Genomic DNA, 22,969 nt, shown 5'->3' with positions numbered 1-22,969 from the left:
GACCCCGCCCCCCCGCCCCCCCCCCCCGCCGCCCCCGCCCCCCCCCCCCGCCCCCCGGCCCCCCCCCCCCCCCCCCCCCCCCCCCCCCCCCCCCCCCCCCCCAACTCCTTAGTTAACTATATTATGAAACTACCTAGACAGGCTAGAAAGAAAGGGAGGGGTGAGAATTCTTGATACTACATACCTAAGTCTGCGTAAGTCAGCTGGCCGCCATACAGCCACGGGCCTTCTCCGCTCGCCTTGCCCTGCAATACGCGCTCGAAGTAACCTAGGAACTTAGGAAGCCGGTTCTCTACAAAGTCCTTGCTCTTGCGCTTGGCCTCATCCTTCTGGTCCTCGTAATACAGGCCAGATCCTATAGGGTGATGACAGTCGTGTACCTCGTTGCTCAGGCCGTCAAGCGCTGTCAAAGCTAGCGCATTGACTTTGTACAGCGCATCCGGGTGCTCTTCATCATCACCACTCGGTACCACTGCGAAAGGGATCAGTATTTGTTCGCATACGTAGGATACTGCGTGGTTCTTGGTGTAGTCCATAGTTGCTCCTAACCGACTTTTAACTACTAGGTAGGTAGGTAGGGACCCAAAACCTCAGCTCTATATAAGCTCCTATCAAAAGAAGGATATACAAGATATTATGTGTAATGACGATGTATTACCTACACCCGAGTCGTGGTCCCAGATACAACAAGATATTAGAAGTTTGGGAAATGAGAAGGTCTCCGTGACGAAGAATTGGTGGAGCAAAAGGCGGTGGGTTGAAGTCGTCGCCAATGTTTTGCTCGTCAATCTGTGCAGTCACTTGGTCCACACCCTTCTCTATCCGTGCTGTGTCTGTGTATGTTGCCCCAGCTTCCTCAAGTGCCAAGCGGATATGCTCACCACGACCTGGTATACCGGGCCAGTAAATGAGTTCGTACGGCACATCCTTGGACGACTTTTGACGCTTGGGAGCAGACATGGCAGAATGGTGACGTTGAATGTAAGATGAGCTGCGTAATGAAAACAGACGTGACCTTTGATAGATCGTAGAAGTGATTTTAAAAGATAACTTGCGCTTTAACATAGATATAATTAGAGGGGATATTGAAGACTCTAAAAAAAATAACACTATAAAAGAAAGCTTGACTGGATGGGCTACTAAGTTTATACGGATTCAGAGGTTGTAACGTTGTTAATACCGGCATAGCCGTGACGTCGAAGATTGGATAAAACAGAATAGTGCCTTGCATTAGGTCCATAACGTAACCGCGGGGAAGTCGAATCGTATGACGTTATAGACGCTTTTAGGTAGGTACACATGTAGGAATGTTTATCTAATCGTAGGTAGGTACCTATGTAGGTAATAGATAATTACTACAAAAAAGGATTGAAATACCGAATTTCCATCGGTCTTAGAGGATAAAGGGGTATCAAGAGGGAAACAATCCTAAAAAGGGAACCGGGGGAAAAGAAAAACCGCCTGTTGTATCCAATACAGTTCTAAATATATTACCTACCTAGTACCTAGTAGGTACCGAGGTAGGTACCTACCTACTAGGTACTAAGTAAGCCACATATTATTTTGGGGATTTGGACACTGCATCCTGGATAAACTTGTGGCACTCAGTCGGCTCTGAGAACACATGCCAAATCTCACGAGGTACGCCCTCGAACGCTTTCTCAAATCTCTCTGGCTCGTTTTTGGCGTCGATTCCGATCGCTGCGATGTCTTCTACTTTACGAATAAGGATTGCTTTTACCCAACCAGGGTATGCTCGATAACTAATTTGACATGGTGTTAGCATTATCTGACTCGACCTTAGGTATTCAACAAGGAGATCACTTACATCTCCCCATACGCTTCAGGATCGGACTGGGTCGAGTCGCCAATACAAATCATCTTCCTCCGAGGAAGCCATGAATGAATCTTTTCCATGCGACTGACCTTGTAGTCCTCCGTACCGAGAGTGAGCGTTGTTAATAATCCAGGAAGGCTCATCCAGCTTGCGTCGCGCAGGATAATGGTCCCGAAAGGGTAATTCTGCTGGCAGAAGTCGCGTAGGAAGGGATATAGGTTATACGGTGAGGCTGACAGGTAGAACCATGGTGATTTTTCCTGGATGAGGGATTGGATGGATCGGTATAATTCAGGCATCCCAGAAATGGGTTCAGGCTTCTCGAGAAAGGTCGTTCGTAGTATGCCAATGGGGTCGCTTGTCTGAGTGACTTTGATTGTGTCGTCGATATCTTCACCATGTTAACGATCCGCTGGCTCCCATGGGTTAAATCCCTAGTCCAGGCTAGTCCATCAAAACTTACCGGATATAACGCCCCAACCTTCTGGCTCAGCGTAAAACGTCTTCATTTCTAGAACACCGTCGGCGCCTTTAGGAACCTTGGCAAACGTAGGAGCAAGCTCGCCTCCCTCTCTAGCGGGGAGTCCCTTGATATCGCTACTAATTCCATTCCTACCACCAGGACCGAGTTTTAGTGGAGTGTTTCCCCTATGAAGTGCTTTGACCTGAGTGCCCGGTTTGATGTCTTGCAAGAATGGTCGGATGCGTTCTTCGACGGTGGGGTAATTCGGATCCTTTTCGTCCAGTTCAATCTTTTCAGCTATAGCACTTACAGCGTCAACCACGGCGCAGGATGAGTGTTGGGAGAAAGCAGCTGAGACGAATTCGGCTTCCCATCTCCCCGTTCCCTCGTTACGATACGCAGTGTTGTCGAGTAGCCAAACGGTGTCTTCGCCTGTAATTGAGCGCGGAAATGGATTGTTCTTGCCGAGATACGATAGAAGATCGTAGGCTTTATCGATCGTTCCCGATGACGCGGAAAATGGGGAGAAGTTAGGTAGTTCGTGTTCGGTTTCATCAAACAGACGCTCTTTTCGCGTGCGGTCCTGCATTTCGGTTGCGCCCGTGTACTTGTAGCGAGCCGCCATTTTCACCACGGGCAATCAATGGTCGTCGGTAGGCCTTGTATCAACGAAACGAGCTCTAGACGATGTTGGTGGCTGAAGCCGAGTTGGGAGGATTTTTGTGATATCGGCGCGAGATTCGGTAGAAATGTGTTCACGAGCTGTGAACTGGTCGAGAATCGATGGCACACCTCGATGCTCAAGAGAATAGTAGGTATACAACGTGGGCAGGTACTCTATAAAACTGTTGAATCTTAAACGAGATAGCAAGGCTCCGAGGTCAGATGCAGATGCAAGGGGGGGCCTTCCATCAACTACGGCCACGACTGGCCTCATCCTAGGACTTTCCGCCATATGACGCTGCTCTAACGTCCCTATGTAGATTGATATGGTAATTACTACCCAGGCTGCGAGGTAGTTTAGGTGGCAGGGGCTGGGATGGCAATGGCGGTGCCAGCGCTTGCTGTTCAGCGCCTTGCTAATGAGGTACCTACCTTCCATCCTACATATCTATATACATACCTACCTCCTAACCAGTCTGGTAGGTATATATCTGCCAAGATAATACGTAATGTTCAATGTTTTGCAGCACCCGCGACTGATCTCTAACAGCTTGGCGGCGGAAATCGTGACCTGGGCATCGTCGCAAGCACGAAGTGAAAGGAAGAAAGTAAGAGCGATCGTCGTGTTTTCTCCCATCTTGGAGTTCTTAAACGGTCATGCCCTAGCAGGGGCTATGTCATACTGCCTGAATGCCTGACTTTTAGGTGGTTCCCATCCCTGCCGCCAGCACATAATTAGTGCTCTTCTCATCTATTTATAACAGCCGAAGCAGCATGTTTACTATTTAGCATTTCCTAAGCTAGAGAGATTAAGTTAATAGGTATGATCTACCTAATCCTGATCATGAAGCCCGACTGATATACATAAGATATCGAATAAGAAATGCACTGTAAGAAATGGGAAATAAAGGAGGTCCGTCGAGATGCGATATGAAAAATCATCTCCTTTATCACCAATTTCGCCTTTAGGCCATAATAAGACGCGACCATCTCGGCATTGATAAGAGCAGAAATTTGGCATCCTACACTACAAATTATCTAGTAGGTACCTTCTAGGTAGGTAGGCAGGTAGGTACAATACAATACAATACATGCCTAGTCTAGTCTAGTATACTAGGTACTAGTAGGTACCTATACTAGATGCAGTAACTCGTGCGGAGAGATAAGATGTCTCCAAGTCCCGGATCTCCATCTACCCAACATATCATACTATTCTTAAGAGTACCAGTTAGACATCGTCTAATCGCTTGTTTTACGAGAAAAGGACGAGTTCGTATGTTTCTGTCTAAAGATAAATACCTGCCTAGGTACCAAAATAGCATACTGAAGGTGAAACGCGATGCTCGAAATCCGATGTGACGGAACGCCTTACGAGGTACAGCTCTCGCTTTCGTTTTCCTTGGCTACCTACATACTAGGTGAGTCTGTTGTAATTACGCTAATCCTCTAATAGATCGGGCTTAAGCATGGCAAAGCAGCCAAGGAAAGGATAGAGCGATCTATCCAGTTTTATGGGCAACTATTCCAAGAGTCATGTTCAATGAGTTGGGCGGAGGTCCTTCAAGAAGCGTCAATATACGTGGAACCCTTGAAGAAGATAGCACCTCGCTATCTTACCGAGATCGAAGGCATTGCCGATGGGGCGAATATACCGTTTCTAGATATTCTGGCACTGAATGTGCGGTCCGAGATTACTTTCGGCCTCTTCACAGACAAATCTAGGGGGTTGACCGACGTCCCTAGTGATGGATGTACGAGCCTGGGCTGGCTGACTGAGTCGACGTCGTTTCTCTGCCAGAACTGGGATTGGAGGGTCGAACAGGGACAAAACCTTGTCGTATGCTATATATCACAGCCGGATAGAGACATCCCCGATATTGCCATGGTAACGGAAGCTGGCATCATCGGGAAGATTGGGTTCAACTCAAAAGGGGTAGGCTGCTGCTTAAACGCCATTCGATGCCGTGGTCTTGACCGGACCAAGTTACCCATCCACTTCGCTCTCAGAACAGCGTTGGAATCGAGATCTCGCGAGGAAGCCGTAGCTTTGATCAAATCTTTCGGGGTTGCCGGAGGGGGACACATCTTGGTGGGTGATCTAACGGGATCGACTGGCCTCGAGTGTACCAACCTCTGGGTGAAGGAGCTGGCTATGGATAAAGAGGGGCGAGTTTGCCATACGAATCACCTCGTTCTCGATAAATCGGACATTGACGAACCTCCTTGGTTAATGGATTCGCCCATAAGATTGGAGCGAATCCGAGAGCTCACGTCTAACCTTGAAGAGTATACAGTGGATACGATGTTTGAGCTCTTTAAAGATACCAAGGGACATCCCACATCCATCAACAGGAAACAAGAAGGCGACAACAAACCCGAGACTTTATTTAGCATCATTATGGACTTGACAAGAAATTATGCCCAGGTAACTTTTGGTAGACCTACAAAATATAGCGAGCGGATTATGTTGGTGCTCTGAGGAAGAGAAATAGAGAAGACGGACGAGATGATGAATGATGGATGAGATGGGATGGACTAGTTCTAGGTACCGAATAACTAAATCATAACCCACTTTAGCGTCCCGCGTACCCGGTAACACTGGGTACATACATACCTACTAGGTACCTACTCAAGTACCTAGGTGTGCACTTACAGGCATATGCGTGTAATCAATGGATCCGTCTTTTTTAGGTAATGTCAATGCTACTAAATACCTAAACCTTTCCACCTACACCTTTTAATATCCTCTCCACGTACAAGGTATACATACACCAAAGATGACCATCAGATACGATATACTATCATGAGTCGTTCGCCTGCGTCTTCGGGTCTCTTACCAATTCCTGGCTCGCCTTCGTCGTCTTGGGCCATTTACCGGGCCAGATTCGCCTCCGTCTTTCAAAACGCCGACACGTCGGTGCTGGTCGCGTTCTGGCTATTTGGTATGTCTTCTAATCATTAGGTAACGTGTATATTGTTTTGATATCCTACGACGCTGCTAAAAAAGAATAAAAAATCTAAGGATTGATCAACAATGTCCTATATGTCATTATCCTCTCCGCGGCTCAAGACCTTGTCGGTTCCGATGTGCCCAAAGGACTCGTCCTCCTCGCCGATGTTCTCCCTTCGTTCCTCACCAAGTTGACCGCGCCGTACTTCATACATAAAGCCCCCTACTGGCTACGCACCGTCGCATTCGCAGTGACCTCATCGCTCGGCATGTTCATGATTGCACTTACGCCTCCAGATAGGTCCGTCGGTGCCAAGATGGCTGGTGTTGTTTTCGCGAGCCTATCGAGCGGCGCCGGGGAGCTGAGCTTTCTCGGACTTACGCATTATTATGGGCACATGAGTCTTGCTGCATGGGGAAGTGGTACTGGCGCGGCTGGTCTTGTCGGTGCCGGACTTTATGTCTTGTTTACCGACTGGTTCGGTTTCTCCGTCAAAACCAGTCTACTGGCCTCGGCATTCTTACCTGTGATAATGCTTATCAGCTTCTTCCTCGTCCTTCCTAAGGGACCGCTCCGCGCAGGAAAGCATGCTAAAGAGTACCATCCTATTCTAGATGAGGAACCCGAGGAGAATGACATCGAAGAAGACTTGCCCTCCGTAAATGCAACCTCTAGCCTACTGTCGCCTGGGTCGAGTGCTACCTCTGCCTCCACGTCCCATCAAACATATACCACATCTGAATTCAGGACAAATTTACGACGGGCAAAATCATTATTTTTCCCATACATGCTTCCCCTGCTATTAGTCTACGTCGCGGAATACACCATTAACCAAGGCATATCACCGACCTTATTATTCCCTCTAGATTCGACTCCCTTTAAGGAGTATCGTGATTTTTACCCCATGTACGGATTTTTATATCAACTCGGCGTATTCATCTCCCGATCGTCAATTGCTTTTCTTCGCTTCCGGCATTTATACCTTCCTTCATTTCTTCAAGTCGGTAACCTCTTGTTGTTAACACTGCATGCGCTGTTGCCATTCATCCCTAGTGTTTATATTATTTTCATCATAATCTTTTGGGAAGGTCTTCTTGGTGGTGCGGTATATGTCAACACGTTCGCCGAGATTATGGAAAATGTACCAATATCTGAACGAGAGTTTAGCCTCGGCGCAACTAGCGTCAGCGACAGCGGTGGTATATGCATCGCTGGCTTCGTCAGTATGGCTATGGAGGTGCGACTTTGTAACTGGCAAGCTCGTCACGGAAGAGATTGGTGCCAGAAAATCAAAGCTGGTTAAAAAAAATCGAGATGAAGACCAATATTTGGAATATAAAACCCCTGATTCGGGATGGGGCTATCTAGTCTGTACATGCTCTATTAAGGTAGGGTTGGTTACAAGGCTGGTTTGGTAGATTCGGGGATGGTTTTTGCTTTTTGGTTCAAATCATCTTTGTTCATCAAGGTTAGCGAGGTTTACTAGTCAGCTTGACTGCCATGCCAACGCTGATTCGGACATTGCCAGACCCAATCCAAATCCATGTTTAGAGCACCGCCATTCCATTGTGAAGGTGGTAAAATCCTGCCATATTCATTAATGTCAAACGCCTACTTATAAAGCTTGGCACACAATGACATAAGGACTTACATATCCCACTGCAAATCATTCCCCATCGCATCGGTCGGAGCATCGTGGAAACCTTCGCCTGTAAAGTTGAGATTCACATCCGGTAATATGTAGGGGTAGTTGGGCAGTCCAGTCATATGCTGGCCGAGTCCGATAACCCCCATTGCTTGTTGAGGATCTCCAGGAAATACTTGATCCTGGACATGATCCCTCTCGTTTGGATCCTGGGCCATGGTCATTGTCTTTGGATCGGAGACCTGTAGATGTAAAGAGAACGCTTTCTCGACGGGGATGATTCCGAGGGCGCTCGCAAACTCGAACGCCGCCTTAGCGAACCGAGCATTCGTCCCACAAACCTCTATAGTTGTCATCACGTCGCATAACTGTGCCACTGCGTTCCTCATCTCTCCGACAGTATGGCGTTGTATAAGTCTTGGTTTACTGATCTCCGGGTGCCCTTCATCTTGGTATAGCGAATCGGGAGAGAGTAAGGCGAGCGAAATGTCCAAACTAGCCATATACGTATAGAATATATCTATCCATGTAACTCCGTTAATGCGGCCAGCACGCCATATATTGACAATGAGATCGCCGCATCTCATAGCGGCAGTCAAGCAGACATTGCTCAACCCCCTAATTTTACAGGCGTCGGGTCCAAGGGGCTCCCCGCCACATGCGGATTGGATAGTTTCGAGAAGGAATGGTCGCGTTAGAAAAGTCAACGCGTGGTGGTATTGAACATGAAGTAGCATAGAACTTCGTCGCTGGTTGGAATTACCGTCCAAGCTTGTAGTAAATGCTGCAGGTCTTAGTCCTTTGGGAAGAGCATCCTCCCATCCCGCTAGAGTATCCAAGAACTCCAAGGCTCGTGTGTACATCTTGCTTGGGACAAAGCTGGGGTCGAAGATTCCGCGCCGAATGGCCGCGAGAAGCATATTCAACTGAGCCCCGTGCCCTACGTAATGCGATGGCAAGAGGTTTGTGTCTAGATACTCTTCATCTGGGATCCCGACGTCCATCTCCCTATCGTCGATCGCGCTAGGTCGTCCCAACGAGCAGCACAAAAACTGCTCATACCCGTACAAAGTCCACCATACACGCTTTCGAAGCTGCCTTTCAACCGGCTCGAAGAGGTCCGAGAAGCTCTCACGATGCATACCAAGCGCTATCGCTAATCGACAGGCAGCACCTTGAAACGTCCATGCGCTGGTCCGATCATTGGTATTATGAAAATACAAGGAGAGAAGCATATATGCGCACACATTTGGCAGACTAGAGGTACCGAGGAGAGGCGGGAGCTTGTCGACTTGTGCGAACCATTTTCGTTGGAATTCGAGCGAGTCGCCGTTCTGTGGTAGCGCCCGGGAACCCAGTATGATTATCATGTACAAACAGCAGAGCCATCCTACCGAGACGGAGAACTCCTTAATACGGTCAGTTTGGGTTGAATTTCTATGTGCCTCCCAACAACGCCACATCTTCTCATACGCCCTCTGGAATGTAAGCCGATGGAATAGGATGAAGTTTGGGTGAACATGATGAAAGAACGCTCTAACACAGATATCCGTACGTTCCCTAGGTGGTAATTGAATCGTGGATACCCTTTTGCGATACCTCCAAAACTCAGGGTCATCGAAATGATCTCTAAGCATATCTTCGCATATCCGAGGCGGAGAGTCTCCATCGAGATGATCTAGAACGCGATGATGCGGCGAACCAGAGCCGGGTCGCCCCGAGGGCGAACCACTAGCTCGACCACGGTCACCAGTTCCGCCCAACGAAGCAGCAAGTGGGTTGGTATTGAAAAGGGCTCCTCTCGGGCTCACTGGAAAATTACAACTCGCATCGGTCTCTCGTAGGCCCTTCGTGATATTGGTCTGGCGTGCAAATATCTCGCGCATTTCCGCAAAAAAAGCTAGGCTTCCACATGGCCCTATATAGTGAGGTCGGCCAGTAGCATCCAGTATCAACTCGGTTTTTTCAGCATTGTGCTCCACCACGCTGTCTGTAGCCGATTCTGGCGAGGGTTGTGCACTCGAGCTCGCAGGCGTGGATCTCATAAGGTAAGACGGAGGCAGTATCGTCTTATACCCATCAGTTCCAGCTATGATCAAATTCGAATCAGGCCTTTTCCATTGTTGGCTGGCCTGGTTAGAGGGTTTAGTAGTATCTGGCTGTGTAAGAGGTTCGACTGACGAAAGTCGAGGCTGGTCAGACGATTCGCTGAAGTCCGGCATAGCTATGGCCCTATCTTGCCCAAATGCAACCAACTCATCTGCGGAGGCTCTAGGGTTCAAGTCTGGAAACAGGCCGGAAACGAGGGCCTCAAGAGCACGATATCGTTTATCCAAATTTTCAACACTGCCATAAACTCGCTGTTTTCGCGGCATCGAAGTCACGCAGGGAATCCCAGTCTCGACACACAACTTACAAGGAGGCAGGTAATCATGTGTCGTCGCATCGTTACCGGCTCTCGGAGTCGATTGCAGACGCACACACTTACATCTTCGAGTTTTGCAGGCGTCACAACTAACCTGGGTCCTCTTCCGCTGAGAATTTGGAACACGGCGCCTAGCTTTGAGTTGCTCTCTTTGCTGCGCTGTCGCCGTCGAGGTCCCAGTCGGAAGTTTTTCGTTAGTTATGAAGGCAGACGGTCCACTTTGACTCGGCGGCGATGCCTGGGATTGTGGCATATTATATGAATCGGAAATGGCAGCGGCAGAAGCCAGATTATTTAACCCTGTATGTGGTTCTTGAAGTGGTATCCCATAAGCAAATTCGGGAGGATTGGTGCTAGGTACGGTGCCGGGCTGTAGGAAATGTTGAGAAAGATCCGGCCTCCATAACTGTTGTCCTAAAGGCCCCAGATCATCGAGCTGGTGAGCTTCTCTGGAAGAATCCATCCAAACGAGGATTATTGTTAAGCTCTTGGGACTAAGATCATATTACGCCCCTGAAAGAAGCGTATCGTGAGTACAAGAGTGGATAAATTTTGGAAATAATCATTTGAAATCGATTATTATAAGTTGGAAGCAATTATAGTTAGGTACGTATATGTAGAGAAGTAAGTATTTCCATTCGCTTAATGCCATTCGACAATATTAAAAATGATCTTCTGGTGGAAGTCGAAAAGGAGGCAAAAGGTCATAATTACATCACCGATCCCGCCGACTTGATCACCATGACGCCCACTATCCCGAGAAATCCAAGATTTAGAATTAATTACACCGCAGAAGACGGTTGAATGTATAGAATAGACAAAACAGCAATGAATGAATAAGTAAATAAATACCTAGAGAAACTTCTAAGGTTATCTTGAAGTTCTAACTTGGAACTTGGAACTTGGAAGTTAGTACCAGGTACCTAGATAAATACTACATATGTACCTACCTAGATAGGTATTTATACTACCTATGTAGATATTTGCATAACCCATTTTGGAGTCGGGTTACGGCGCTTAGCGGCGGAGATATTGACGATTGATACCTGTCCAGGTGTATTAGCATGTGTCCTACCATAGTGGACATTTTATGATAGTAGATAGGCCTACATATGTCCATTGCAGACCCCTATACGATACCTAGGTATCTACAAGAATACAAGAAGCTCGAAGAGCAGTGCACAACCAACTTCTAAATACCTATCCAATTCACCCCTTAATCTCCTCGAGCTCCAGTTTCCCATCATCCTTCCCCCCTCCCTCTCCTTCTCCCTCAACCTTTACCTTGCCCTGCTTAAACACCCTTCTAAGCTCGCACTTCCCGAGGACCTTCCCGCCCGCCTTGCACTCGGAGCACTTGCGGCCGTGCTCGACAAACAGCACATGCAGCCCGTACTTTAACTCGCCCGGGATCCTAACATCAAGATGCGCAAACGTCTCATCCCGGCTCGCCGTCGGCGGCCGCCACCCCAACATCCCTGTAAGCCGATGCACGTGTGTATCAACCGCGAACGAATCGCGCCCCACGCAGAACAGCAACACACAGCTCGCGGTCTTAGGCCCGACACCCTTGAATGAAATCAACTCGCGCATAGCCTCCTCGTCATTACCATTACCCCCCGCGCCCGTCTGTAGAAGGTGGTCAAGCGAGTAGGTCCCGTACCGCTCCTTGACCTGTCGTAATATATCCATGATAGTGCGGCTTTTCACGCCACCTAAGCCACCCCTCGCGATAGCTTTTTCCAGCTTCGCGGGTCCGCCGGTGGCGATCATGTCCCATTTCTCTTCGGACTCGCCGGCGCCATAGACCTCATCCATGTCGAGTTTCGCGCGTGTGCTGTTCTTGTTGCTAGTGTTCTGCGAGAGGATCGTGCGCACGAGCGCGTCCAGCACGGACGGCGCGTCGCCGCATCCAGCGCGATCCGTGGGCGCGCTCACTTTCTCAGGACGTTGCCGTTCCCCGTGTAGGGCGGCAAGGACATCATACGCATGCTTACATTCCTCGGACGTTGGACGGGAGAAGTCTGGGAACGGCGACTTGTTGGCGAACTGTGCATATGATTTGAGCTTCTTCGCTCGAAGACCTGCTTCTCTATCGCCGACATTCTCTTTACCGTGCTCTCCTTTTACGAGGGCGCCCTTGCTCTCCTTTTTCGGACTCTGGGCCTCAGTCTTCACCCGCGTTGAGACAGGGGGAGTAGAGAGTGAGGATGACCTCTTCGCAATCTTGATTGGAGGTTCAGTTTTTATCGTCTCTTCCTCAGTTCTGGGTCTCTTACTCCGGCGCACCGGCGCAACCAGCGGTTTTGCTGGATTATCTTCTTTCTTAATGAGTACATCTCCTCCCTTACCACTATTCCTCGTGCTGCGCCGCAGAGTTGCGCGAGGTTGAAGAGTGTCATCCGCGTCGACTTTAACGCGAACCTTGGCCATGGCAGCGAAAGTCAAGATGCAATACCTAGGTGGATACTAGGCACGGGGCAGGTTCATATGAATACTAGGTAGGTTATTAACTACCTATGCACCGTAATTTAAAGGGAAACAGGTGATGAGGGGAAATGTAAGTGTATATATGCAATTATATGCAATTATAGTACTAAGGTATGTGAAAGTGATGATGTAAATGGAAGAATTGATAGAAAAGGTTGATACTAGAGGTGCCCATAGTGCAGTTAAGTGTCATCGATTTCAGCTAGGTACAGGGCTAGGTACCCAAGTAGCCAGCCCTATTGATTTTCTTCGGGGACCTGCTAATAGGTACTTACCTAGTACCTAGTAGGTACCCTACACACCTGTTCCAATCTCTTAACAACCTGAACTATTCAACTTTTCATCGTCGCGTTTAAATATGTGCATGGAACATATGAACAAGACTAACATTACAGCTTCAATGTAAAGCTAATTATATCACTTCTTTTAACCCAGCAATACCTATGTACTTTGGTTTTTTCCAGCAACTCCAGCAATTGTAATGATTCCAGCAGCGATTCCATCCCGATGAGTGGCGCGATTCTAGCGATTCCACCAGTTCTACCAATTCCACCATTGAAGGTCCAATAACGCCAATGCCGTATGACCACAACCTTCCCAAGTAACGGTAACCCCCCCTACCAATACTGTTGTTACACGTACCTAGTAGCATATAATACAATCGGGTTGCCGGGTTAAGAGTAATTCACGATTCATCAATTCTGTTAGGAAAGGAGGCACGAGTTTCCCTAACCCTTTTTCAGCCCGCCCATCTTTCCGAGCCCTAGCCATTTCCTCTTGGGGGCTGGCATCACCGTTGTTGGCGTAGAGGGCGATGGTAAATCGTTCATTTGGCTATGATGTGATGTCACCACGTGTGGCAACTCGACACCACCCGATCCGGACCCGGACAAAAGTGACATCCCACGGCTACGCATGATAGGAGGAGGGGTCGCACTCTTGAAGTCGTCGTCTACCACACCAGGCGGCCGCCACGGCATGGTCGATGGTGGAGGAACGCTGCTCCTCCCTGTAGGGCCGCCAAAATTCATCCCTGGAGGCAGTGCTGATAACACCGGCTGAGCTGAATTCGGCACAGGAAAGTTTGCTTCTGTTGCGCTAGAGGGAACGCTGTAGCTCTCTGACCCGGATCGTCTGAACAGCGAGTTGAGACCTAAGCCACGTCTGTTAGGCGTCTGCCCAGAGATAGGTGGATAAGGGTTGCGTCTTCCGGCAGGCGTTGCTTCCTGGAGCTGGGGATATGCTTTGTTAGACTGTGGGTGGCCTGTAGTGTCGATACTATTGCTTCTGCCTTTCCCGTCCATCCAGCCCATGCCTGGACCCTTGGCAAGGCTCTTCCTAAGTTTCCCGCCGGTCGGAAGTGCTGCGTTTGTGCTACCGGTACGCGCATGCAGACTCGACCGCCTATCAGGAGTGGGGGGTGCTTGACCCGACAGATGAGGATCAAACACTTCTGTCGCCGACGCTCGCAACGAACTGGCCATCTCATCAAGGGGGTCGCGCTTTAGTGCCGATACGGGTGAACCAAGATAGCCGTTACCCCTCAGGGCCCCGAAGATCACGTCCGTTTCCCAGCCTCGAGTATCGGCCGGGAAGGAGAAGAGATCAGGAGACGCCGAACGACCGTTCCCACGCTGCATGTTAGGCCTCATACTTTCTCGCATCCAATAATCGACCGTGGGTGCCTCAGAGCGCGCGTCTGCTCCGCCATCCGAATCCGTGTCCGATCCAACGCTGTTAGCCCTCGCGCGAGAGCTCATCGTCTCGGCTGACGAGTGGGGGCGGGGTGGGAGAGATCGCGCAAGTTGGCTAAGGTCGGAGAATGGATTAGTATCTATTAATGGCATTGGGATCTGTCTACGGTTAGAGTAGGACGTTGCAGGTGCCTGTTGATTATAGGATGTCTGGTAAGATGACTCCCTCGCTGCTCCGATTCTCTCGTGTACGGGTACGAGACCCTCACCCGGGATAATTCCTGCTGGTCTTGAGAGACTATCTTGTGAACCGGTAAGGTTCTGATGTTTTCGGAGTGTCGACGAGGATACCGTATCGGGGGTAGGAGGGAATGCCTGGGGGTTGGAGAAATCCCTATGCGTAGGGTAATTCGTGAGAACCTTTTGTAGAGCCTCTCTCTTCTCCTGCTTAGTCCTGCCTTGCTGCGGCAAGTTCATATATGGTTTGGCGGGTGTAGGGGTTATGATGCCTCGACTCCGGTTAGGCATATGTTGCCTCGAAACATCATCGCTTACTACCATTTGTCCCTCAAGCCGTGTGATCTTCTGCAAGGGCGAAGTTATATCAAGCACATTATTAAGAGATTGCATTTTAGTTGAGAGCCTAGCGCCGCCATGACTCTCTTGGTTCGCGTTCTTCATCGTCGGTGTTGGGGAACGGTCGACGTGGCTGCCGTCCATTCCCACAACGGGATTCGACGGCTGTGAGCTTTCCTTGTCTCGTGTTTCTTTTGGACCGTATATGCTGACGAAGGAGCTCTCGCTAAGCACGCTAAAGCTAGGACTAGCAATACGGTTAATCTCGCTAGGTGACGCACTTGACTCTGATACCTTGCGCAGATGCATCGCACTGCTTCGACCTTTCAAGATCGCATTCCGTAAATTCTCGGTCTGGTGGCTGTGCTCCGAGAGGAAGCTGGGCACGCGTCCGAGACCCCCACCTTCGCCAGCCATAAAGGGGATGTCGAGATTCGCAGAATTCGAAGGGGCCATAGAGGTTGTGGATCCGGGGTTTGGTCGCCCATTCGAAGCCAAATAGCGGTACGCTCCATCTGTCTCGACCTGTCTGACCATCTCTTTCTCTCTCTTCATCTCATCGACACTAGACTCCAGTCCCACAATGTGCCGGACGGCCTCCATAATAGCATTTTCCATCTCCACCATATCTGTAAGCATCTTTACTTTTTCACCCCCGAGCTTCTCGATAATATTATCCTTTTCGTCACATTGTGACTTCAGCTTCATGACAATACTCTCCATATCACCGCGTTCTGATTCGAGCTGGTCAATCTTGTCTTCGAGATCCGTCTGTTTCACTCGTCTATGGTACACTTCCACCTTGAGATCGAAATTCTGCTTGTGTAGCGTCGACAGTGTCTCCATGTCTAAGTCAGCAGGATTTCCGAATTTATCGGCATGGGAATAATAATGGACATATCCTACCTGTTCCATCTGCCTGGCCCCCATCCCTGCGGCATCGGGAGGCTCATAACTAAAATCGGGCATCTGTCGTCGTCCTACAGCGGCCATACTTCTCATAGGCGAGTTTGGCATATCCTGTTCTTGAACATCACCATTATAAGGAACTAAATCGCCGCCATGTTTGGCCGCCTGCATCTCATTTCTCGCCTGCTGCAATTTCTCCTGCAGCAAAGCAGAAGTCGATAGTGTGGATTTCCTAAACTCGTCACTGGGCTTGCTTGACATGCGTGAAAGCGGCTGTGGACCTCCTCCCGGACCGTCGCTGCAGCTAGAATGGTGGTATCTGTGTGCTGGATGTGAACCAGAACGAGTTGATTCCCGTGGCCGGGAAGAGGAACTGGTCGTACTGTGCGATGTCATCTGGCTGTTTGCAGCGCTGGTCGTGCTGGCTCGTGAAGGAACTCGACGATAGGAGCGCTCGCGCGGCTCCTGCCCTCCGCTACTATCCATGATAATACAGATTCGTTATGAATACTATTGTATATCGACGTGGTATCCGTTGGTAGAAGTCGGTGGGAAGGAAAGGGGGTCAGAATGTCTTCAACTCTGCTGGTTCGAATTCGTTCGCCCGGATTGGTCTGTTGCAATGGAAGGCGAAACTGAGGCTAAAGACAATAACGATATTGGCAGTTCTTAGGGTAAGGAGGCATAAGTCTCAGGCGTATAATGAAACGATAAGACAAGCAGGTAAGTATATAGGTAGGTTGAAGTAGATACGGAACCTGTTATGGTACCTAGTATGTTTTCGAGCAGTTGAAGAGTTCGATATCGGGAGGGGGATAGCGAAAATTGCGGCGCTCAGAGGCCTGGAATGAGAGGCGTCATCGGTATTCGAGCGGTCCGACGGCTTAAGCGTCTTAAGACAGCGGTTTATTACCAGGTCCGCTACGACCACTTTATCGTTGGCTAGCCAGCGAACTCGTATTATCGCAAAGCCTTGAGTGAAATGATGGAATTAGGACTTGACGGATGATTGAAATATAGTCCAAGTCATGGATGTGGTGATGGATGTCGCGTTTGGGTTCCTTGGCAAGAACACGACTTCCAGCCTGCGAGTTCTAGGAATACTAGAAACTACCTCGACTCGGGGATTGGAGAGTATTACTTTGGTAATACCCTTCGATCTACGAGTGTTTGCAACAATTACTGTAGAAGAAAGAAGGGGATTTGAGATTTTGTTGTTACACTGGTAGATGTGGAATGATCTATGGTTGTGTCTCAGGAGGATCTATCCATGATTGGTTACCTAGTATGCAGGAAGGAAAGGGAAGAAAGTTTCAAAGCTTGGAAGGCGATGGTGACACTGTACGGGATAGAAGGGGGGAGGGAAGAAGGAAAATCAGTAGGTACCGGTTAACAGGTCTAGTAATGGGATCCACGAGGGTATCCGCAGGGTAGAGAGAATGTCAAGGGTTGTAAGGTTAGAGACCGATATTATACATATCGCCCTGGGGGTTATAGGACGAGGTTCGATCAAAGGAACATGACGATGAGTCCACGATGAAAAGATCGTAGAATCGTGGAAATCGTGAAATCGTGGGATTGTGGAAATTTGAGAAAAGAAAGCAAAGCATATTCCGTACATCCATACATCCTAGAGACTCCATAAGCTAACCCTAAGGTAATCGATAGGGATTTTCAACAAGGGAGACTCCTGCTTCAGTGCTTCATCTCCTTGGTTCCGTGGTTCCTTGGTTCCTTCTTCGTCGGTAAGAATCTGGAATGCTGAATGCCGCGTTGTGAATGGGTCTCACTTCTATTCTAAGGTCCCTGTTTGGTCCCTTCACATCGGGTTCTATGAGCTAATGTACCTAAGCAGCTAAGGGGGACCTGCATGACAGGGGTTGGGATTCTCAATAAGGAACTAGAGCCCGCAGAAACCCGTAAGTTCTTGCTAGGAACAAGGAATAATCGTTCATAACTGTTATGTACCTAGGCAGCTAGGTAATGTGCTAGCAGGTACATACGTAGCTAATAACGGAGCACAAGTACTTCTACATTAAATGTTACATCGAATATTAGGTACATAGCCCCTGAGAGAAAGGGAAAAATTGACGAGAATGAAATTTAAGAAATATCATGGATCTTGGATGAAATTTCTTCGGCAGAGCATCGATAATATGGTCATACATCTACCTATCTATGAGAGTTAATTGACTCTTCAAATAATCTTGCAAGTCTCTTTATATGACTACCTAGGCACTACGTAGGTACGGAATTCTTATGTTTCAATTTCCAAGACTTGCACATGCTTCATGTTACCCATTCTCTCAATGTCAAACTCGACGTGAGCTGGTCACTGGTGAGAGATTAAAAACAAAAACTGTACACTCCCGAATTAGAGTGGAAGGATTTGAATCTTGGCTGAACCTATTAAGTCGTAAGGAAGCTGTATGAGGATATGATTTACTGCTACGGAATTCCCCTTCTGTCCTTCTCATATATTATTATTATTACCTATGTAACTATTCTCTCTTCTATATTCTGCATTCTTAAATATTATTTATTTACTACTCTAGTTCCTACTTCATTCTGCACAAAAGTAATACCAGTATTATTAATTAGACCAGTTCTAACTTCTTTGATCAGCTAGCCCTGGGAAAAAAAAGCTCTGACCCGTTTTCGGTTGCAGCCCGCGTGAGCCGGACCAAGCTAGACCGGGCTTCCACGATGATGGGAAATACGGCGATTGGTTGAAGCTGTCGCGTTTACAGGGATGTCTCAGAGTGATCGTTTCTGACAGTTGCAGTGCTACAGCGTACAGGGGGCTGGTTATTTCTTTTCTACTCCATCCATGCCGTGATACACGATACCATTGGATTACCACCGTTTAGATCCAGTGCTAACAACCTTCTAGCGTTTGTAAAGAGATAGGTAGGTACCTACATACGGTCTGTGAACAAGGCGAACTACTGCGTAGAATAGGTGATAAGTAGGGACTCTTGTCAATTTGATGCATATTCAAGTAGATCACGAAAGCCAGAGAGCGGTCCAATTCTGCATCCCCACGATACCAGAAGAACTTTAATATCGGCTCTCGAACCGGTGGAGGTTCCTACCTAGGTATGTATCTAGGTACGTATATACTAGATAGATATTACAAATTTCGTCATCGTCGACGCCATCGTCTCAATCTCAGGTAGGTAAGTACCTAGGTATATATCCCAGCCCCCATAATTTTATATCTAGAGACACAACAGAAAATGTCTTCGCCCCTACCAGCCATTCAATAAGCGAATATTTGATGTTTTCCCATTTGCGACCCGTTCATGCCCAACGATGTCGAAAATGGAGCAGATGAATCCTTAAAATATATCAAATTGCCCACTTGGCTACATTTAGATATGGACCTACTAAGTAGTCTCGTCTTTTAGCATTGAGACTATCCTCACGATATTGTATTACACTAACTTGTTGAAAAGATAGGAACGGAGACTAGCCGAGCCGCAAAAAAGGATACCCTTGGAAGATCATTGATGAGTTATCAATCTATTTTTGCTTATTGGATTTCTCACTGGCTCACAGCATACCGGTATCAATGAATACGTGTCGCTTTAACCCTTGAACTCATTACGTTATTCTTGTTCATATGCATAGTTATGTTTTGATAATATAGGTAATGTTGAGAGTGGTGTCACAATATCTACATAGCCGACGTCGCAGTTGTGTAGTCGTGTCTCATCCGGATATTCATATATCTAACCTACTAGTAGTGTTTGCAGGATCATAGAGACCGGTAATAAAGTATATGAGAAAATCATGAAAGTATTATGAGTCGAATACAAACCATACCTATATTTTATAAGAACTAGATTCGTATGAAGCGTCTTAAACTAAACGTTCGAACATACCTACTAGGTAAGTACCTACTAAGGGTTATAGATATTTAGTAGGGGTTAAACACAAAATTGTACTCTTTCTCCTGTCTTGTGTTTAAGTTACATGCGGTCAGTTCTAAAAGACTTTCACAGCTTTGAGACATTCATTATGACTTGGTAGAAGGACTAGCTAATCGCAATCTACCTATATTATTCGAGCCGCGTTGAAGATTCCACTTCTGATAGAGGTTAACATGGACCAGATTGTATCCCCTTCCCCCCTCCTCCATATTCAATACAAAGCCATCAGTCCTTTGAGACACATCATAGAAAGTACGGCACGACGAGGAATGTGTTATTGATATGTTATCGACCTTGTTTCTAGCTGTGTTGGCTGCTTGGCTGCTTGGCTAGTCGCTTCTTCATTCGGAAACTGATATAATCGAGGTTATAGCACGCAACAGTTGAGCTACCTTGGCTCTGGTAGGTATCTACTACCTAAGTACTAGGTAGATACACAGACTGATATTGTATATGTTTATGATATGAGGTCTAACTAATTATAATATTGCATACCTATAGGGCGTTGATACTGCGGCTGAGCATCCACGTATAGCGCTGTATGCCCTTCCCAGGTACGCAGGTAGATAGCATTGGGCTGATGTAAGTTATTTCATGTATAGGTAACGAATAGATACTTAGGCAGGTTACTAAGTGCATTCGGTAGAAATTATTTAATGAGGATACTGGTAAGAACGGAACCGGCAGAATGGTTTCGCTTGCTTGCTTGCCGAATGTATGTATGGCACCTCGCCTATGTCGTAACAACATCGTCTAGTTATTACACGGATACCACCTACTCATTACATAGAAGCCAGTATAATTTGCTTCGCTGGGCATAAGTGATGCTGGGTCCGGGTTTGGCTGGTTACCTAGTAGGTACGTAGTAGAAGATGCGCCGGCCTGCTTCGGCGACGTCTAGGATGACGAGAGGAAGTGCTAACTGTGTATGCTTGGTATTTGAGATGAATGGTGCTTATGTGGCTCGGCGAAGTTAGGGGGGACTAATCACTAATCATCGATCTAGGTAAATGATTGGAATGATATTTTTTCACGAAGAAAGTGACGAGGGATCGAGATTTGCTTCGGAGTATTTGAAATGAATGCGATCAATCCTACCTACGTAACGCCGTTTGCTATGCCAGTGCCCGGTTCTTCAAAGCTCCTCCTTGAAGAACCTTTCCTCACTGCCCGTATCTTCGCCTTTTTTGTCATCGTCGGACTTTTTCTCCCCCTCTTCGTTCTCGTCTGTATCGACAACCCCGCGAATCTCTCTAGGATCGCCGGGCATCTCGACAACCTCCAGCTTCCAGCCTCTGTCCCCTGCTAGCTTCTGCAGCTCCTTCTTCAGTTCCTCGACCATCTCCGGACTCAGGTTCAGTTTTTCCAGTTCCTCGTCGGTAAGTATATTGACCTTGCTGCCTTCTTCTTTGCTGCTCCCCTGGGCCACCACCTCGACTAGGGGGGCTATGCCGGGGTTGCGGAAGTTTCGCGGAGGGGCTAACTTGTGTGCTTCCTTACCATCTTCGCCGTCACCGAGCATTTGTCTCCCTCCAACGACTATCCCGCCGATGGTGATGGGACCTTGAATATTCTCTCTCATCTGCTCGATCATGGCGGCCTGTGCTTCCAGCGTCTTTTGCGCATGCCAACCCGGCAGTTCGGCCTCTGGCACGATAGCGCGACAGCTGATGATGTTTGCTCTCTCTTCTTTGGGTGGTTGGAAGGCAACGTCCACACATAACCGAGGCGTGTTAACTACCATGAGGTATGCGCAGGTACTTACCTCTTTGATCCAACCAATGCGATCTTGAGTGCTACCGGGGCTACAGTGGTATTGTATCTCAATGGTCCGTTCTTTACCGGTCAGATCGCAAATGGTACCGTCGCCCATCTTCTGGACCAGGTATCTTTGGTCGCCCTTGATCTGGAGTTCCGTGTTCGGAGGCGGCGTGGGAGTTGTCTGTCCTTTGTCGTTGGGTTGACCGGGCCGGGAAGAGCGTGCAGTAGCGTGAGGATCGGGAACTCTTCCGAGGACATACTCTGCGATCTTGATGTCCCGCACAGGAGGGCCGCTCTTAACGCTGGCAGGGAGCGCGTGGAATTGCACAACTTCCTGACCATAGCAAAACTTGTAACTCCACCACCCAGACATATAATAGATGCAATTGCCGTCAAGACCGCTGATGAGATCCCAACCGTGAGCTGAAGCTCTTGATAGTTCGCGAGCCTCCTCGGCCTCGGCCGGTTCGCGGGCCTCCTTGGCTTTAGCTAGCTCAGCCGCTGTTTTATTTGGCGCCGGGGGAGGTTCGATGATAGGAATGGTGCATAAGTAGCGATTCGGGGACATGGTTATTATCTCGTAGGATTCTGCGATTTTCTGATTGCCATTGCCATTGCCATTGCCGTCGACGTCATAGCCATCCTTAACAGCTCGCACATTTGACGCAAGGTCAATCTGACCGGGGAAATCGGCATCGTAGTCGGGGTCTGAAGGATTGCTCCTTTTAATTAAAGCTTGGGCTTCGGTTTCTGATATATATGATTGAGAGAATGTCACCTCGAATTGAGGATATGCTAGAAGGTCGTGATGAATACTGAACCCTGGCTGGCGCTGACGAGCTTGAATCGGTCGCAGCTGCAGCAGGGCATTTAAAAGAAGAAACAATCCGTAACGGCACATGATGCCGCTTTTTTTGGTGAACTATTTCACATGGAATCGGGAGAAACGTGCAGTCGCATGAGGAGGTGAGCGGTGACTGTTATGCGCAGTAGTGCATAGTAACAGTACTACCAGGTAGCAGTGTTAAGAGTTAAAGTGGCGACCTCTGAGTTGGACGATGAGCGACCATCGAATACGTAACATTGATCGTTGAACATTGAGTAATGAATGTTGATCAGTGAAGCTATTCAGCGATAAGGACAAGATGGCCAAAAGGTCTCCATATCTTGTTATCAGAATTATCCGATATTCTGCCGGTAGGTAGATACATACATGCATACCTTGGTATGTGCATATCTATTGCCCCGATTTGATAATTGTATTGATATTTTTTATATAGTTACATATAACTATAACTCCTAGGTACATACAGTATGTAGGTATATCGCCGGTCCATATCGGTATCTTGCTCCGGCCTGTTGGCCCCACACATCACCGGGTCTTCCGGCTTCGTTGCGGAGAACCGCCGGTAATAGTGCTGATCGACGGTCTGTTTGCTGTAAGGTCAAACACATACATATATACAATGTAAAGGTGGTGTTCTTCCTTATCTGCAAGCGGTAAGCACGCGGGGGGGAAGAGGTTGACAGACTGACAGACAGACAGACAGACAGGTAATAGGTAGGTATTATGTATGTATGTATGTATTTATGGAAAGCTGTCAGCACCACTGGCGCCTA

The 22,969-nt window shown here is 48.1% G+C and overlaps 8 protein-coding genes across 8 annotated transcripts in view; 2 read left to right on the top strand and 6 right to left on the bottom strand.

Annotated features, from left to right (window-relative positions):
• GGS22DRAFT_182517 (uncharacterized protein) overlaps positions 1 to 2,925 on the bottom strand; it is a gene marked incomplete at both ends in the record, with an annotated part of 3,419 nt that extends 494 nt beyond the window's left edge. The window contains 5 exons of the mRNA XM_047963977.1: positions 181 to 511; positions 663 to 991; positions 1,578 to 1,763; positions 1,829 to 2,228; positions 2,301 to 2,925. Of these exons, the coding sequence (XP_047814013.1) occupies positions 181 to 511; positions 663 to 991; positions 1,578 to 1,763; positions 1,829 to 2,228; positions 2,301 to 2,925 (1,871 nt within the window). The remainder of the gene's footprint in view (positions 1 to 180; positions 512 to 662; positions 992 to 1,577; positions 1,764 to 1,828; positions 2,229 to 2,300) is intronic.
• Positions 2,926 to 4,165: 1,240 nt separating this feature from the next.
• GGS22DRAFT_175714 (AAT-domain-containing protein) lies at positions 4,166 to 5,531 on the top strand. The gene is made up of 2 exons (XM_047963309.1): positions 4,166 to 4,338; positions 4,417 to 5,531. Exons 1-2 carry the CDS (start codon positions 4,303 to 4,305, stop codon positions 5,440 to 5,442), a joined length of 1,062 nt encoding a protein of 353 aa, XP_047814012.1. The 5' UTR covers positions 4,166 to 4,302; the 3' UTR covers positions 5,443 to 5,531.
• A 148-nt stretch (positions 5,532 to 5,679) lies between these two features.
• Positions 5,680 to 7,587, top strand: GGS22DRAFT_175712 (BTN1 protein). Its single transcript, XM_047963308.1, has 3 exons — positions 5,680 to 5,905; positions 5,986 to 7,382; positions 7,443 to 7,587. Exons 1-2 carry the CDS (start codon positions 5,767 to 5,769, stop codon positions 7,215 to 7,217), a joined length of 1,371 nt encoding a protein of 456 aa, XP_047814011.1. The 5' UTR covers positions 5,680 to 5,766; the 3' UTR covers positions 7,218 to 7,382; positions 7,443 to 7,587.
• On the bottom strand, positions 7,397 to 10,447 carry GGS22DRAFT_193523 (uncharacterized protein; the record flags this gene model as incomplete). The annotated part of the gene is made up of 2 exons (XM_047965394.1): positions 7,397 to 7,499; positions 7,566 to 10,447. The coding sequence occupies 2 exons, from the start codon at positions 10,445 to 10,447 to the stop codon at positions 7,397 to 7,399; spliced, it is 2,985 nt and encodes a 994-aa protein (XP_047814010.1).
• Positions 10,448 to 11,045: 598 nt separating this feature from the next.
• Positions 11,046 to 12,619, bottom strand: GGS22DRAFT_175707 (DNA glycosylase). Its single transcript, XM_047963307.1, has one exon. It carries the CDS (start codon positions 12,415 to 12,417, stop codon positions 11,194 to 11,196), a length of 1,224 nt encoding a protein of 407 aa, XP_047814009.1. The 5' UTR covers positions 12,418 to 12,619; the 3' UTR covers positions 11,046 to 11,193.
• Positions 12,620 to 12,819: 200 nt separating this feature from the next.
• Positions 12,820 to 16,410, bottom strand: GGS22DRAFT_98886 (uncharacterized protein). Its single transcript, XM_047968625.1, has 2 exons — positions 15,651 to 16,410; positions 12,820 to 15,584 (listed from the first exon to the last, which is right to left on the bottom strand). The coding sequence occupies exons 1-2, from the start codon at positions 16,137 to 16,139 to the stop codon at positions 13,203 to 13,205; spliced, it is 2,871 nt and encodes a 956-aa protein (XP_047814008.1). The 5' UTR covers positions 16,140 to 16,410; the 3' UTR covers positions 12,820 to 13,202.
• Positions 16,242 to 17,453, bottom strand: GGS22DRAFT_98888 (uncharacterized protein). Its single transcript, XM_047968626.1, has 2 exons — positions 17,040 to 17,453; positions 16,242 to 16,625 (listed from the first exon to the last, which is right to left on the bottom strand). Exons 1-2 carry the CDS (start codon positions 17,272 to 17,274, stop codon positions 16,345 to 16,347), a joined length of 516 nt encoding a protein of 171 aa, XP_047814007.1. The 5' UTR covers positions 17,275 to 17,453; the 3' UTR covers positions 16,242 to 16,344.
• A 3,169-nt stretch (positions 17,454 to 20,622) lies between these two features.
• On the bottom strand, positions 20,623 to 22,453 carry GGS22DRAFT_175703 (glucosidase II beta subunit-like protein-domain-containing protein). Its single transcript, XM_047963306.1, has one exon. The coding sequence runs from the start codon at positions 22,248 to 22,250 to the stop codon at positions 20,724 to 20,726; it is 1,527 nt and encodes a 508-aa protein (XP_047814006.1). The 5' UTR covers positions 22,251 to 22,453; the 3' UTR covers positions 20,623 to 20,723.
• Positions 22,454 to 22,969: the final 516 nt, after the last annotated feature.

This window comes from Annulohypoxylon maeteangense (genome assembly GCF_022496945.1).
Source record: "Annulohypoxylon maeteangense strain CBS 123835 unplaced genomic scaffold GGS22scaffold_30, whole genome shotgun sequence".
Classification (NCBI taxonomy): Eukaryota; Fungi; Ascomycota; class Sordariomycetes; order Xylariales; family Hypoxylaceae; genus Annulohypoxylon; species Annulohypoxylon maeteangense.
The sequence above is the reverse complement of the archived record's forward strand: the minus strand, read 5'-3'. Positions and strand labels throughout refer to the sequence as shown.

Excerpts from the sequence above, each read along its gene's own strand:
- GGS22DRAFT_175714 (XM_047963309.1), top strand. The coding sequence starts at position 4,303 with ATGCTCGAAATCCGATGTGACGGAACGCCTTACGAG. Across the intron at positions 4,339-4,416 it reads GTGACGGAACGCCTTACGAG|ATCGGGCTTAAGCATGGCAA; the intron begins GTACAGCTCTCG and ends ATCCTCTAATAG.
- GGS22DRAFT_175712 (XM_047963308.1), top strand. The coding sequence starts at position 5,767 with ATGAGTCGTTCGCCTGCGTCTTCGGGTCTCTTACCAATTCCTGGCTCG. Across the intron at positions 5,906-5,985 it reads GGTCGCGTTCTGGCTATTTG|GATTGATCAACAATGTCCTA; the intron begins GTATGTCTTCTA and ends AAAAAATCTAAG.
- GGS22DRAFT_175707 (XM_047963307.1), bottom strand. The coding sequence starts at position 12,417 with ATGGCCAAGGTTCGCGTTAAAGTCGACGCGGATGACACTCTTCAACCT.
- GGS22DRAFT_98886 (XM_047968625.1), bottom strand. The coding sequence starts at position 16,139 with ATGGATAGTAGCGGAGGGCAGGAGCCGCGCGAGCGCTCCTATCGTCGA. Across the intron at positions 15,585-15,650 it reads GGGCCAGGCAGATGGAACAG|ACACTGTCGACGCTACACAA; the intron begins GTAGGATATGTC and ends TTAGACATGGAG.
- GGS22DRAFT_98888 (XM_047968626.1), bottom strand. The coding sequence starts at position 17,274 with ATGTACGGAATATGCTTTGCTTTCTTTTCTCAAATTTCCACAATCCCA. Across the intron at positions 16,626-17,039 it reads ATTACTAGACCTGTTAACCG|GCTTTGCGATAATACGAGTT; the intron begins GTACCTACTGAT and ends ATTTCACTCAAG.
- GGS22DRAFT_175703 (XM_047963306.1), bottom strand. The coding sequence starts at position 22,250 with ATGTGCCGTTACGGATTGTTTCTTCTTTTAAATGCCCTGCTGCAGCTG.